The sequence below is a fragment of the Passer domesticus genome, chromosome 2 (genome assembly GCF_036417665.1).
Source record: "Passer domesticus isolate bPasDom1 chromosome 2, bPasDom1.hap1, whole genome shotgun sequence".
NCBI classification, from domain to species: domain Eukaryota; kingdom Metazoa; phylum Chordata; class Aves; order Passeriformes; family Passeridae; genus Passer; species Passer domesticus.
Window position 1 is genome coordinate 76,836,658 of NC_087475.1, and position 15,915 is coordinate 76,852,572.

Consider the following 15,915-nt stretch of genomic DNA (forward strand, 5'->3'; position numbering starts at 1 on the left):
GTGTTGGTTAGGTGGATACGATTAACAAGGAAGATAAATCCACGGAGTTGAGGCTCTGCCGGCAGATGTTGAATGGTATTTGGAAAACAGCCTGACATCGCCAGCCGTGAGCGCTGCTCGCAGGCGGCGCTCCTGGAGCTCGGCGCTGTTTCCACAGGTGCTCGCAGACCGCCAGAGCGCCGCTCGGGTGTGCCCTCTGTAGCACCTGGTGAAGCACACACATCTCTCCCCTTGGGGGTACCGCAGCCTTTTGCCGCCCAGCTCGCCGGAAAACGCTGGGAGAAGGGAGAGAGGGAGAGGAGCCCACCTCGCCGCGCCCATCCCCGCCCCGCGGCCCCGCCCCGGCCCGCCCCTCGCCCGGCAGCACAGACCGCGCCCGGCGAGCTCCGGCGGCCCCTCCGCGGCCATGCGGCTCCTCGGCGGCGCCTCCTGCGCTCTGTGGGCGCTGCTGCTGCTCGCCCGCGGCTCCCGTGAGTAGCGCCCGCGGGGCACGGGCCGGGCCGAGGCGCTGGGGTTTCCAACCAAGAGCCGCTCTGCCTGGGGCTGCCGCCACGACTCCGCTGGGCCCACCCAGGCCTCGTCCCGCCGCTGGCGGCCGGAGCGGGGCCGGGGCCGCACCCTGGCTGCCCCCGAGCGCCCCGGGGAGCGGCGGCGGGACGGGACGGCGGTCACTGACGCTCTGCTCCGAGCGGGAGCCGAGGTGGCCCGGCCGGCGTGTCCGGGAGCTGTGACAGAAACGGGGAGGAGGAGGGGGAAACACGGGGGGTGTTTGTTAAGTAGAAACAGCAGCGGCAGAACCCCCGAGGCGCGCTGGGGTCGGGGCGCGCCCGGCCGCGGGGATGCGCGGCTCGGCTCCGCCCCGGGAGCCCCCGCAGGGCCGGGCCGGGCTGGGCAGGGCCGCTCCCCGCGCCCTCGGGGCTGTGCTCGGGGCGGGGGCTTGGGGCTCGTGTGGCGGGGCGGGGGGCACGGCCGCTGCGCTCTGTGGCGCTGCTGGCAGGCGCTCGCTGCGGTGCCCCTTTGTAGCGGCCGGTTCTGGCAAATGCACAGCCTTGTGCTCGGGACACCACAGCCAGGGGATCAGCGTTGACAGGCGCTCAAATAAACCCAGAAACATACAGGTCTGAGCTGCCGGAGCTGCCTTTTCGGAAGACTGAAGTGTCCCATAAGATGCCACACAATTTTCCAAAGTAAAGAAGCCAAAAACGTGATGGGTACTGGAATTAACCTGCTGTAAATACTGCCGAGGAATCTCAGTCCAGCAGTGTTAATATGCTGTTGTTTAATCTGGTGAAGTTGTAATATAAATTGATTTTTTAATGTAAACAGCTTTATAGTTACCCTTCCAAAAAGAAGGGCAAGTTCTTTTTAAAAGTTTGAGTTAACACGTAACCTGTTTATTGCTTTGCTAAGATCTTATGGCCTCCCTTTAACAACCATAGCCTGTCATTTCACGTGATATAAGATTGCACTGATCTGTCTTCTGTCACGCTGCTTCCTGAGTGCATGTGGTGACCTAACTCAAAATAAAGTCACTGCTGTCTCCTGGGGCAGGGATGCTCTCATGTAACTCCTCAAACTCAGTTGTAGTCCTTCGTCTGTACGTGAGCTTCCTCCGGAGCTCAATTATGATATGCTGAAAGAAGTTGTGCCCTTTTAAGGCTCAGTTTAATGTATCTGTTGAAATAGCTTTTTTTTTTCCCCTTTGTCCACGTAGAAACTTCCAGAAAGGACTGCTGAGATTTGTGTTGATTTCAGCAGAGATTTGTGATTATCTAATCAACGCTACAGGAGGAAGTGTGAACCCCATAAAACACTCCAATATGCAAAAAGTGAAAGTGGCAGATGTGTCTCACTCCAGTTAATATTTTTGTGTTATTTCAATGTAATGCTGTTCTTTTACTCTGCCGGACAGTTTTATTTCTATTTGTCAAGTCAGTGAAAGAAACGTTATTAACCAAAATAATATGGTTTACTAAAAATCCTTCCCACTATTATGTAAAATGCATCTGGAGTCCTGGTACCTGAGTAAAGGGAATCCCCTCTCCATGTCAGGAAGTGGCCTCCACCCCTTTCCCGTTGTGTTGAGAAAAGATAGCTGGTGACATCTTCTAAGAGCTTACTTGTATACAGAATTACTCACAGTAAAAAAATCAGCAGCAGCAGCCTCCAAGCCTGAAAACAGGCATGATATTTTGATTTTACTGTATCATCTTCTCTTAGAAGAGGTTACATTCATATTGCTCTAAGATCTCTTCTTTAACTATTCCAGCACCTCAGCTCTTCCTTGTCTGGAGTTCTTAGAGATTACTGAGCAAGTGGGTGATCTTTCTGATGGACTGCACATTGTCAGTGCTTCTGTACTTTTGGGGTTTTAAACCAACAACAGGAGAATGATTTGGGCATGAAACTCCTCTCTGTGCCTGCTATGCATTAAGCTTGAAAAGAGAAAATGCCCAGAGAGAGTTTTATGTATGACTTTTGTTATGTCCCCAAAATGAATACGTAAAGCTGTGCTTAGTAAAAATGAGCGTTTAATATACCACCATTTTCTGCAGTGTGAAGTTTAGCCACACTAGACATAAAATGTGTGAGTCCTTAGAAATAAACTTATCTTTTATGTGGCAGTTGGAGTGAACAAATTGACCTTTGTCACATGCAGGTAGTTAGTTGACTGACTATTGGCAATCGTTTGTGTAGGTTCCTTCTACCAGGGTTCAGCTATGGAGAATAGTAATTTGGTATGTGTCTAAGCTGGAGACTACAGATTCCAAAGAATCTGTGTTGATTTTCTGTTTGTTGCAGAACCTGGCAAAATCAAATCTGTTTAACGTCCTGTCCTTTTCATTCTTAGCAGGTATCAGAGCTATCCCTGTCACTCACCCTGTATGTATTTGTTTAACGCACAAGGACAAATCTTCTGTCTCTGCCACTTTAGAAATCCCACTTCCAGCTATGAAACTGGAATAACCAGACTGATTTTGCCCTTTTGAAAGTTTGCATACCCAAATTGTCTCCAGTTTGTGACTTTTGACTCACTAGAGCAACAAAACCACAAGAGGCCCTGAAAGCCCTCAAAATGCCAGACTCTGACAGGGCCTTTCACAGGAAGCACACTTGCCTTCAGATACACCCCAGCCAGCCACAGGTCTGTGTTTTTTTAGCTGTATCTATGCCTGATCTTAAACAGAGCAGAATGGAGTTGTTGGACAAAAATCATGTTGATCCCACATCTCTGTCCTTTTCTGGTATCCAGTTTTAAGTTCTGATCCAGTTTTAAGTTTGGTATATACTTGTGCTGGTTTCTTTTAATTGTGAAAAATGAAAAGAAGAGATTCTTTCTGTTCCCTCTCTTCTGGGTCACAGGGAGAGTAGACCTCAGCACAGCGTTTCTCTGCTGAACATTCCTAGGCCTGATGTTGCAGCTGATGCTGTGGCTCAAGAGCTCTGCTTCTGCTCATGCACGGGATGCTGCAGCTGGCTGCTGGCTCTCTCCCCGCTTCCTTCCTGTGCTAGCCATGTGTGTCTACACCTGGGTCAGTGTGGAGTTCTGACCCTTGCACTTCTGCTTCCGGGAGAAGGCCAGAACCCCTCCCTGTTTTGCTTTGGGACAGTTGAACTGTGAAGTCTGTGGTCTGGGATGAGAGGTTCTACTTGTCAGAGCCAACACTGCATAAAAGCTGTGGTGCTTTTTGCCTTGCTTAACCCAGGAGTCCTTTCTGCCTCTTTTTGAAGTTTCCTTCTTGCCACTGCAGTGATACATGCAGTTTCAAATTCAAAGGCACAGTCTCAGGCTAGAGAACACTTTGGGAATAGTATCATTTTAAGATGTTCTTTTATCTCCCTGTCCCTTTCACTGCCATGTGTTCCAATGTGGAATATGTTTATGCAAAACCCCATTTAAGGAGTCTTTGTATTCTGGAGCCAATGCACATTATTCAGACTAAGAAACTTAGCAGTGTTTGAGTTTGTTTAAGAAGCAAAAAAAAAAAAAGGAGCATCTTTTAAGCTGGATAAGGTCCGTGACATATTTCAAGGTGTGCAGTCCAAGCTGATCTGAATTAAATTAATATAGTCCTGCCTTTACTTCCACCTCTATTTCCTGCCCCTCTCTTTCAGCCAATAATATACTGAGCCCTTTCTACTGGTTAAAAAATTTATCTCCGGAAAAATCATTGTGTGCTGTTGAAGAAGGATGTAATGTCAGTTTTGTGGTGGCTTAGCTTTCCCAATCAGATAATTGTTTAATGTGGGGGAACTTGCTGTGATATAGAAGAGTTTCGCAGGATTGGGTCCTTTCTGGGGAAGCTTAGTTTAGCAGTGTCCCATCCTTTGTTTGTCTGTTTTCTCTAATCTCACTAATTAAACAGTGTAACATACTTTGCAGTGCTGCCCTTGGTCTTGATATTGTAGGGATGAGATACAATGAGTTATTTTGCCATTTGTATTTGGAAACTTCACCATTTTGAGACCTTGACTAAGGTTTTGTAAGCATGAAGAAAATGCCCTATTTCTGTGATACTCAGTTCAGGTTATTTGCTTGTCTTTTACACAGTATTAGGTGATCAAAACTAAACTGCTTGTCAAAGGCAGAATCCACAACTTATACACACTCTTGTATGTGTGTGAATGTCAGTCTACGCATCCTCTGTGGTTTGTCTTTAAATTTTATCACTTCTTTGGAGGTGTAGTCATTCTAAGTCCCATTCCCCCACCTGCCAAATGCTCAGTGGATGCATTAACATGCTCTTAGTCCCAAACTGGATAATGTAACTTCGTGGTGGAGCTAATTGTGTTATGATGTTGTCCATTTAGGGCCAGATAAACATCTGTGTGCCTGAAAAGGCCTGGCACACTTCACAGGAAGAGATATAAGTGAGAAGTTCTTTCTTTTCTGCTGTGGGTGATGTAGGTCAGATGTTATTACTGAAGGAAAGTGCCTCTTTTGGTTTCATTTCATCTAAAGGAAGATGAAAACTTGGGATGGGGATGATGAAGACGGAATGGGAGGAGTTTCAGTTCATTTGGTGGTTGGGTAGTGTAAATGATGTCACTTCTGATGCACTCAGAGCAGGCTATTGTGCTAACACGCTTTTATGTCATCATTATGACTGACTCCTGTCCATGGCAAATTAGTCATTTATATGCCCAACGCAAGTGGCAGATGCTGTACCTTTTTTTCTTCTTCCACCTAAAACGATCTTGTTATTCCTGTGTTTTCTGATGTAGGTAATGAATACACAAACAGCTCTAAAGATGTGAACAGCACTATTACGATTCCAGGCGGTAGGTTGCCAGGTAATACTTTTGACATTTCTGTTGCTGTTCCTCAGTAGATTAAGAAAAGCAATATGTATTATTGTGTGTCTTAAACTGTCTTTAGTCATTTGCCCTTTATTGTATTTTATTGAATTGTGAGCAGCTGTAGGGCAAAAGGGAGGTACTCTGATTTCCACATCTATTCTGGGACAACTAAAGATGTTTAAGGGGAATGGTAAAACCCAATTAAATTCTCATATCCTTGGGTACCCCAGAGTAACAGAGAGAGGAGAAGTAAAATGGGAAAATATTGTGTATAGAACTAGAAACACCTGGCAACGTCAATTTACAGTTAAAAGGAGAACCAAGAAGTCTGCTAGATTAGAATTCAGTGATCTTCAGATAAAGACAAGGCATTTTTTCATTTTAGTCATTTTTGCCCTGTACTACTTCAGTCATCTCATTTGCTGTTGGCCAACAATACTCTGCTCATTAACTCACTCTGTCTTGTGTTATTTGCAATACTGACTCACACCCAAATTCCAGGCAGTAGATGTGGCTTCTTTTTACCTGTATGAACATGCAGTCCACATCCAGAGCTGTCCGAGGGTTGCCAAAGTAAGCACTTAAAACCTGGGGAAAACTGAAAGATGTGTTCTGGTTACAGTGTTGGGCCTGTGTGGAAAAAGATGTAACCCCAGGCATATCCATGGCTTATGCTAGGATAAAAGGCAACATATGCAAGAAAGAATGTGTTTGTAATTGTACAATCATAGACCCTTTCTCAAAGGCAGTTAAATCTGCAACTTAATGTCCCAGTTATGTCAGTATAAGGGTTGATTGTGCAGTACACAGTGTGGCTACTTGGCTATGATTACACCAAAAGCAAAGTAATGCCCTCTTTAATTTCCAACCCCCCTACCATTTTTTGGTATGAAGCTGTAAATTTGGTGCATTTGTTCTTAACCTGACCTTGCTCATAGTGTATGCAATTGCAAAGAGTTTTAGACTGGACTTCTCCAGTGGTAAGAACAGCAGATCCATTCAGAGGAAATAGGTGCAGGTCTGCTTCTTGATTGCAGTAGCTCTGTTGCTCTCCTCTTAATCTCTAGGTTAAATGCTTTGTTCTTCAGCCATGCTGAAAAGCAGCAGAGCTGCTGCAAGGCACATAAGCCTGCCAGTGTGGGAAGGTGCTGTAAAAGATGACTTACTTCAGAGAAAAGAATGATCACAGAATGGGCATTCACAATAGTGCAGAATGAAGGGAGGAAGGTATGGGCAGTGACACTCCCAGGAACAGCCCAGTAGATCTTTGCCAGGAGGAAGGGGCACTTAATCCATGAGAAATACAAAAGGGAGATGCAACAATATGGAGAGAAGTGAGTGGGAGGGTGCCTGAGAAGCCTAGAGGTAGGGGAGGACCATAAGGAGGAAGGAGGGACAAGAAAATGAGAACTGGAAAAGGAGAAGTGAAACTGAGGAGAGAGACACAAAAACACTAAGACTGGGTTGCATTTTATGTCTGGAAACAAGTACATTCTTGGGACTTTTTCTGTGTGGGGAACTGAAGTATGCAGTTAGGTGTTTCTCAAAGTATCTGTCTGCCCCTACTTGACTGCAGTATATTCCCAGTATCATCCCAGTTTGCAGCAGAGATGCAACAAAATGAAAGAAAAGATGAAGGGACAGAAATGGAACTGAAATAGAGGAATAAAAATACAAAGCTGCTTTCCCTCATAGTGAATAAGTAGGTTAAGAAAGTTAGTGACAGTATGGCTATTTTACAGCAAATGGAAGAAAGCATGACATAGAAGTGGAAGGCAACAGAGGATGTGTAGAGAATCAGATGCAAGCCATTTGGGAACTGCTGTGCATACAGTGTTAACTGTGTTCTTGATGCACTGAGATCTGGAAGCATTTTGCAGAGGAGTAAAAACCATCTGCTTTGGGATGGGCTGCCCTCTGCTGTGTTTCCAATTGTAGTTTCCAGGCACAGACACCCTGAGGACAGTATTGTGTTGTGGGTACTTTAATTATAGTATGTTAAAATTAAAATCAAGAATACTGATTTTCTTGTTGCCTTTTTTTTCCCTGAAGACAATAGCAGTTCACCCAATGCTACTGCATCATCCACACAACCTACAGCAACATCTGCAGGAGGTATGTATCTGTGCATTAACTTCTTCTGTGAACCTAGAAGTTCGTTCCCAACCTAACCCTGATCATACTGAATTCTAAAGAACAGGTCATCAAAAGTGGGTATTTGAGACAGGTGTTACCATTTTAAGGCTGGGAAGCAATATGTAAAACAGCTCTGAAAAGAAGCTATATTGTTTCTCAAATTTAGGTACCATACTTCATCAGTAATTATATTTGTGTTGTCATTTAAACACAGGAATCAAAATTTACCTTTGAGGAAGAATTGCTAGAAGTTGGGGTTTTTTAATGTTTATTTTCATCTTTAAGCAAGCTTCTTCCATTTTCATGAAGTAAAGATGAATAGGTTGTTATGCAAACAGTGCATATCTGTGTAGTGTTATTTCACAATAAACAGATTTAGGGTATAATGAAATCCTGGGAGCTTGAGTTTCAAGAGTAGGACTCCATTTCCTTTTACATAAGACTCACAAAATCACAGGATAATCAAGGTTGGAGGAGGGCTTCAAGATAGCTGTCCAGCCATCAGTGTAGCACCACCACAATCACCCCTAAACCCTATCCCTATGTGCCACATCCAGGCTTCTGTTATTTTTTCAGGGGAGGTAGGAAGCTCTTCGTGAAGGAAGCAAAAGTCTTTTTCATTCGATCATTTTCCATGCAAGAGAAAGTATTTGTTTTAGGAAGGGCATTCCATAATAACCTTGCATGTTAGCACAGTGCTTGCACAGTTTGAGTTTTGTGCTCATTCTTGTTGAGTTAGCAGCACATGCTACTACTCCTTTAGTGCTCTGAGGATTCTTATCTATATGCTATATTTTTTTTTTTAATTGATGATTATAGCATAGCTATTTAATACTTGAAGACAGGTGGCAAAGTATGTAAAGTACTTGTCTCTTAAAAACAAAGCATCATAAGCCTGAACCGTATTACTGGCATGCATCCTTTTTAAATAATAAAAAATAACTCAGGCAGTCAGGGTTTGTTTAGTGCACTTTTCAATGAAGTCCAGCTGGTCTTTTGGGGGAAAAGTAAGTAGGAAAATAAAATATAAAGGGACAGATGTTGCTAGCAAATATTCTTTCATCTTCACTCTGTTTGTAAAATAGTACAGGTAAGATTTTTGAAAGGTGGAGAAGATCAGATTCGTGCCTGATTGATGTCAGCTTCCCAAATTCTCCAGCTGCCTCAGATAGCCTCCCAGTGATGTTTTGAAATGACTGATGCTAAATACATCATGAAAGATAGGTCTAGAGATTAGACAGATTTTGCTGTTAAAGTTACATCACCAAGGGCTGTAATCTTGATTAAGTGAAAAAAAAAAAAGGGTTGCTACTAGAAAACAGAGGGGGAAAAAGTAATATGCAAATGTGCTGAAATTCCTCATAGATGTTTGGATTTTTTTCATCATGACTCACGTGTTCTGTAGGGTAATGTAATACCCATGGAATGAATACCAACTTTGTGTAACATCATTTTATAATGTTACACATATAACAGTTAGCCATTGTACTGCTCAGAAACAGAAGGCTCTTTGACACTCAGAAATCTCAGCTCAAAAACAACCCACAGAGGACTGCTTGACACTTGCATCCACATTGGTCCTTTTTTGGTATCACTTATGTTAGGAATGTGTTTATATTTACCAGGTGTGGTTTCATGACGTGTAACTGTAGATGGTTTCCATGTAGACATTTCCTTGCTTACTTCCTACAATGAGGAATCATTTGATATTTATTGATCATTGTGCCTTTGGGGAGTTTTATCTGTCAGTATTAAAACATGCCCTGAATTTTATCTGATGTATTTTACGCATGCTTCATAGAGGAGCTGAATTTTCGTAATTGTAACAAGGTAAGCAAATGAATATAGTGTTCCAGTTGTTCCACCTCAATGAATGCTCATTTCAGAAGGTTTTCTGGGTTTATGGCACAACACAGTTACAACATTAAAGAGCAGGAAAACAAATAACATTTACAAAGTAGTCTCTATTTTGGTATTTTAGTAGTTTTAATGCTAAATGTCTCAGAAGTGTTTTGTAGGCTAGTTACTTTCTGCATGTTTCCATTGTTATATTGATGAGTTTTTTTAAGTTTTTGGTGCTCATATCAGCACTGGAAGCTGTGATACTTAGATTTTAGCAAAGGCGCAGTTTTGTATGTAGTTCTTCATGTTTTACACAACAAAAATTTTGTTCTACAGAAGCATTTTAAATGCTGTATAAACAAAAGGCAGGAATTGAGTATCAAGGTTACTCTAGAATTGAGATGAAACTATCCTCCAATTTTTCTAATTTTAGACAATTTCAAGAAAACATGGATATATTTAGATATTTGAAATTCCATGTTGAAAAGCTTTTGAGGTGTGTAAAATGAGCCCAACTTGTGTGAAGCTATAGAAACAATACAGAAGTAGACAGCTGCAAAGGAGCTGTTTCTGTCTAGAATTCTTTCATACATAAAAACTATTTGCATACTGCTGTTTGCTTACAGAAATGTTAGTTGCATAACAGACTCGTGTTTCTTGTTAGTTCCTTCTTAGAAAAATAAGTAATTGTCTTACAATCATTCTATCAGGCTGCCTTCCATGAAAGTTCTAAGGATTTTGCTATAAATAGCAATTTCTATTATTCTTGAGTTTTGTATAATGGTATTTTTATTCTGAACAGTTCATTTGTGTTTTCTGAAGAGGGAAGGGGAAGTGTAAGGTAAAAGTAAAGTAAAAGACACTACGTCAATGAAACTTGAGAAAAAGTATTCCAGCCTTTGTTTTAACCTTGGCAAAACTAAATAAATTACTTAAGCAGTACTTTTACTTCAGTTAAAGTTTTATCATGTTTTATCCTTACCACATAAATTCAGAATTCTCTGTGGTATATTTTAATGTATGGAGCCCTATTAATGCTAGTGTTTCATTCAAAAGCAAATGAAAGATCAAATCATTACTAAAATTGGAGGGTGGTGTTTTCATGTAAACCCTGTTCTTATAAGAAGAGCTTTGTTGCCTGAAAATGTAGGCACTTCAAATCAAAAGTAACTCTTGATCCAGAATTTTATTGCATTTTAACATCTTGTCAGTTAGGCATGATTCTGTGGAGCTGGATTGTTACCAAAAAAAAAAAAAGCTGACTCACCTAAAAGTCATCATATATTGTCCAGGTTTTCTTTATAGCCTTTCCTTTAAAGAATTCTTAACCTTGAGGCCCAGAAATCAGAAGTTAGATCTTCCCAAAGGAAAGTCTGTATGCAAGCCTGGATACCATGCAGTGGCATTTTCATTGTTACTCTGTCATTCTGTTTGGGCATGATAAACGTGGTCTTACTCAATGAGTGTACAGTTGTTTATTTTTATTAATTTTTCTGCGTGGTATCCCAAAAATTTCCAGGTGTGTCCAGCAATACTACTAATCTGACCAGTACCAGTCAGCCCAACACCACCACCACGTCTGTGATCCCGACAACTCAGCCCACCAAAACCAACCAGACAGCAACACCCACCACAGCCTCACCAGTCACATCGCCACAAGGCAACATTACAGTGGTGACCACTTCTAAGACTTCCTCCACTTCTGTAACAGGTGAGTTCGCAGCTCAGGAAGCTCAAAAAGGCTTGGATGGACGTTCACATGGGTTGTGGAACAGTTGGGTTTACAGCAATGTGGAAAAAAAAGGAAGAAAGAATGCATTTGCATTCCCACAAGACTAAAGTGAGAATTCCTTACTAAGCTGGATACAATAATGTTGCTCTGAGCACTCCGCTTACTTAAAACTCAACCTGAGAGGTCTGACAGATTTAGGGAAAAGGAAAAAAAGTGCAAGTGGTCTTATCCAGCAGCCACCAGCAAGGAGATCAGCAATGCAAAGGAGAAAGCCTTGGTTTTGAATACAACTTCTGTGTTTGTTCATCTCTCCTTTCTGCAGTTTATTTGAACTCATCTCTGATACTTCCTTTTTCACAGCTGACCTGTATCTCAAAATATGTCTACTGGCTTGTAAAAAGACTGAGTTCTGTTAGCAATGTAATGAATTTTACCCTAAACAGAGAGTAGAGCATGACTGTGCATGAGTCACCCCTTTTGTAAAAGTTGTCAAATACAGTTTAACTGTACATGGTAATACAAAACCAGTGAGTGCAGAATTCAGTATTTCCTTGCACTTGGCTGTGTTCCCATCACTTCATGCTTGCACTTCTGAACACATCAGGAGTGCTCACATATCAGTGGAGCATCATTGGTGAAGGTGTTACCAGAAGAACTTGATCATGTAACACTGTGTGTAGCAAGTACAAATAGAACTGGGCACAGACTGGTCTTTAGGTGGGAGTTTGTAGCAGATGTAACCAGTTCTAGCAGCGAAACAGCTATGGCTTATCTGAGGCCATGTTGTCTGTGTCAATGTTTGTGTCGGCCTGCAGAGCTGATCTCACTTGGGACTGTGAGGGTACAATTCCATGAGACAAGGTAAAGCAATACCAACAGCTCATTGCCGCCAGGTTTTCTGCTCCCACTACAGTGATGGACTTGGAGGCTGTTGCAGCCCCTCTTGCAGGATGGCTCAGTATGCTCATCTGAATGAAAGCAGCTTCCTTTTATGCTTGGGTTCATTTCAGGCCACCTTAGTGGCTCGTGGAGGGTATGAAAAACACTAGAAGTGGCCTAAGAAGGGCAGGAGCTCCATGTGTAGAAGGAGGGGAGAGAAAAGGGGAAAAAAGGGATGTGGAGAGAAGGAGCAGTTGGTCTTTCAGAGACAGCAAGTAGTTGGATCAGCTGTGTCCATGTCACCAGAATATGGCACTTAAAACCAGAGCCTTATGTTTATGTGCTTGGCTTGTATCTTGTCAGTTGATCTTGGTTAAATTTGTCTAATTGGATATTTAGGTGATAAATCAGTGGTGAGGGCAGGATGTAGAGTAGTCCCTCCAAACATAATTTTTCAAGCTCTGTAAAATGTGCCTTTTGTTTTCTTCTTTTCAGCCACATCAAAATCCGAGGCTGTTGTAAACACAACCTCCAGATTTGATGTGGGCAGTTTTGTAGGTGGCATTGTGCTGACTCTTGGAGTCCTAGTCATTCTCTACATTGGATGCAAAACTTACCACTCTAGAAGAGGCATTCAGTACAGAACCATGTAAGTTCCCAAGGGGTTGTGCCTTGGCCATTTATTACTTTCTTGAGGGGGAAAAGGAAAACCAAATGGGTAGAATGAACTCTGATACATTTGTTTAATGTACATTATATTAATATCATTAAGTGATTTAACTCTGATGGTTTTGTCTTTCACCACTTCTCCCATTCCTCATTAGTATTATGCCTCTCTTCTGTCTGTTTTTTTCTCTGATCTATTATATAAAATAATTCTATTCCTTTTAAAAGGATCCTTGTCTTTTAGCTAGTCCATGAATAGTTAACATTTCATTGAAACTTTCTGCAGTTTGCAAGATTTCTTTTTTCTCCTAGACTCTGTCCTTTCTTTCATGTTTTCCTTTCCCTTTCCATTAATGTATAGCAAATTCTAATCAAAGTTTCTTATCTCTACCAATTTCTTATCTTACCATCTCACTGGCTCTTTATGCTCAGCTCTACTCCAGGCTTCAGGACTCATCTAGTTTAAGAACTAGGTTGCTTTTCTTTCCCTTTTCCTCTTTAGTGCCATCCATCTCAGTCAAGAAGTTTGTTTTAATTGAGGTGATGTCATTAGACCTGTTGGGATACTGTGTTCAGTATCAGGTTTTTTTTCTCTCCATCTTGACTCCTCCTTACTGGTCATGGAATGAAGCCAGTCCCTGCTGCACCTTTACCCAAAGTGGTGTTTGTGAATAGATATTGTAAAATTCCCATCAACAGCATCTTCAAAACAAAGGGGACTTGCTGCTGAGCTTGTGCAGTGGCTTTGATTAACTGTACTACTGGTTATAGGTAAGACAGATACGATAAACAGGCCTGAGTAGCAGCTGATGTAAGAATACACGAATGACACGTGAAAGACAAGGTGTTAATGAGGCCAGTGAAGCTGGAGGAGTGTTGACAAAACAAAACTGTTCAGCTAATGTCAGCCTTGGCTCAGAGAGGTCTGTAATGCCCAGATCAGTGTGTCCTTACTCCTTCCCAGCAAGGCGTGCTCTGCTCACAAAATAACCTTCTCAGCAGCATCTGGGTGGCTCTTTCTCATGTGGACTGTTGCTTGTAGTGCAGAACATTAATTACTGTGTTTCTGTTACAGTGATGAACACGATGCCATCATTTAAAGCAGACTTCAGAGAAGACAGTGTTGGAAACCCACCCTGTCACAGCTGTTGTAACTTCTGAAAGTTTCTTTCATAAAGATTATCTGTCTTGGGTGTTATCCTGCAAAATGTTGAGCTTTTAAACATCTTGACTTTTTACATTGGGTCTTGAAAGAGGAACTCAGCACTTTGTAGAGACAGTATTCTCTTTTTCCAGTACTTGTAATCAGATTTAGAGAAAATCACATATTGAGTCATTTTAAGGTACACAGCTCTCTGAAATAGCTAATTACTAGCACAGGCAATTGCATCAGTGCAATTCTAAGTAAGTTCAGGGGTTTTTTTCTAAAATTTTGTATTAAATTGTATTTATTTTGAAGTTTGATGTGAAATTTAGTTTAGAAATTTCAGGTTTTGAACAACTCAGTTAATTTTTAATAGGCTTCAAAGGAGTTGTGGTTAGATAACTGTATAGAAAGTGATAATGAGTACTCTAAATGTCAGTCATTAGCTCGTGAGTGAGCTGCAGATGCTTTCCTTAATAGGCTGTGTAAGGAGAGTAGCTGCAGGAAGCATAGACAGAATGGAAGTGTCCATCCATAACCCTTTTCTCTAAAAACTGCTTTCTTTTCTAGCAGGTTGTAAGGAAGCTCATGCAATTGAAGATTTAATGCAAATGGAGAAAAGTAATTTTGCCATTATAAAATAATTCTAAAATTGGCTTTTAATTTGAAGGTAGCAATCACTTAGCTCTTGGTTTTTATTATTACGAAGCTGTCTGCAGTGTTTTAGCAGCATTTTTGATAATCATTCAAAGTTATATAGAGAAGGGAAAATCTATAAGACGGCATTTTAGCAGACTATAAACTGCATTTTTACAGCTGTTTTCAGAACTTGGTCTTGCTGCAAAGATGTACAGAGTTCTGGTCAAAAGCCCAGCCGAAGGCACTGGGGCATCTGAGCACACCTTTAGCTGAAGGCTCAGATGCTCTTGGGGTCCTGTGCAGGATGGCTGGTGCTGTTCCCATGTCTCTTCTGCAGGTTCACTCAGGTAAATCTGCTGTCTTCAGTAGCTGGTGTCCTGACTTACACTACTGTAAGGAAAACTAGGACAAGGATCAGGAAACACAGGCCTGTGTCTCTTTAAGTCACTGAATGATTGTTCAGTCTTGCTCAGGCTTCACTTGTAGACCTGTCCCCACTGAGGAGGGTTGGTGTGTGGGGTTTGACTGTCCTGGTTACTGCTGGCACCAGTCCCTCATGCTGGGCACAGGGGAGATGGTGACAGGTGAGGAAAGTCACAGTGGGAGCTGCACACAGGTCTGTTGGGGAACAACCCATCAGGGAAAATGTAACTACTCTGGAACAGATTATTTTCTTAAGCAATAGTTTATTTCGACATGCACTGTTAAAGTGGCTATATGGGGGTTTTTCCATTTTCACATGGAATAAGTAAAACTGTTTGCAAGGCACAGGCAACTCCAGCAGACCATGACTAAAGAGTCATCTTACTAGCTACTCACCTGAAAAGGGGGTAACAAGGCTGTTTCATTTTTTTACTGCATTTGAGGGTCAGGGCAGAGAGAGTGATCTGAAGTAACTTTTGTATTTTTTCTTAATTGTTTTGTGTGGTGGAATATTACTGGATTTGACTTGAAGAGTTATGGAAACAATTATTTCATAGAACTGTAATTCCTTACTTTGTAGAAATTAAGATAGTTAAGTGCAACTCAGTTACTGGGATTGTCTCACCTCTGCTGTACAGACAAATAAAATTAAATCTTTGGAGTTACTATTAATTTAAGTTGAATTTTTCATTTATTAGCTGATTTTGTAATTCTCTCAGTCCTTTCCACAGTCATAACCATTTGATAAGAAGGATCCACTATATATACTTTTAAATGCTAGAATACCAAACCTAGTTCATTTTTGCCTAGTTCAATAATTTTTAATTTTTTCTGTAATCCAATTATTACAGTAAAGCAAAAGTATGTGCTTAAGACTTCAGAAGTGTCAGTGCAAACATAAAACCAGACCTCCTTTCAGGTGTTTGGAATCTAGACAAAGGGCAGTGCAATTGATGAATTTTACCTAATCTTTGCTTTCCAACAGGAAGTGAAACCCCAGCTTTGTTACTGATTTATAAAGGGAGGTGATGCTCTGGTCCTTCAGCCCTTCCTTAACTGAGTTTACTAATACTTGTAAAGATTATTCAGTTGTTTCTAGTCTGTCCACTGTGTGTGTGTTTTTGTTCAGTGCTGGTGGCCAAGCAATGCAGTT

At 41.8% G+C, this 15,915-nt stretch overlaps 1 protein-coding gene across 1 annotated transcript; it reads left to right on the plus strand.

Annotated features, from left to right (window-relative positions):
• Positions 1-344: 344 nt before the first annotated feature.
• TMEM123 (transmembrane protein 123) lies at positions 345-15,434 on the plus strand. The gene is made up of 6 exons (XM_064409427.1): positions 345-470; positions 5,227-5,295; positions 7,354-7,416; positions 10,799-10,990; positions 12,386-12,539; positions 13,632-15,434. The coding sequence occupies exons 1-6, from the start codon at positions 407-409 to the stop codon at positions 13,654-13,656; spliced, it is 567 nt and encodes a 188-aa protein (XP_064265497.1). The 5' UTR covers positions 345-406; the 3' UTR covers positions 13,657-15,434.
• The last annotated feature ends 481 nt before the right edge of the window (positions 15,435-15,915 follow it).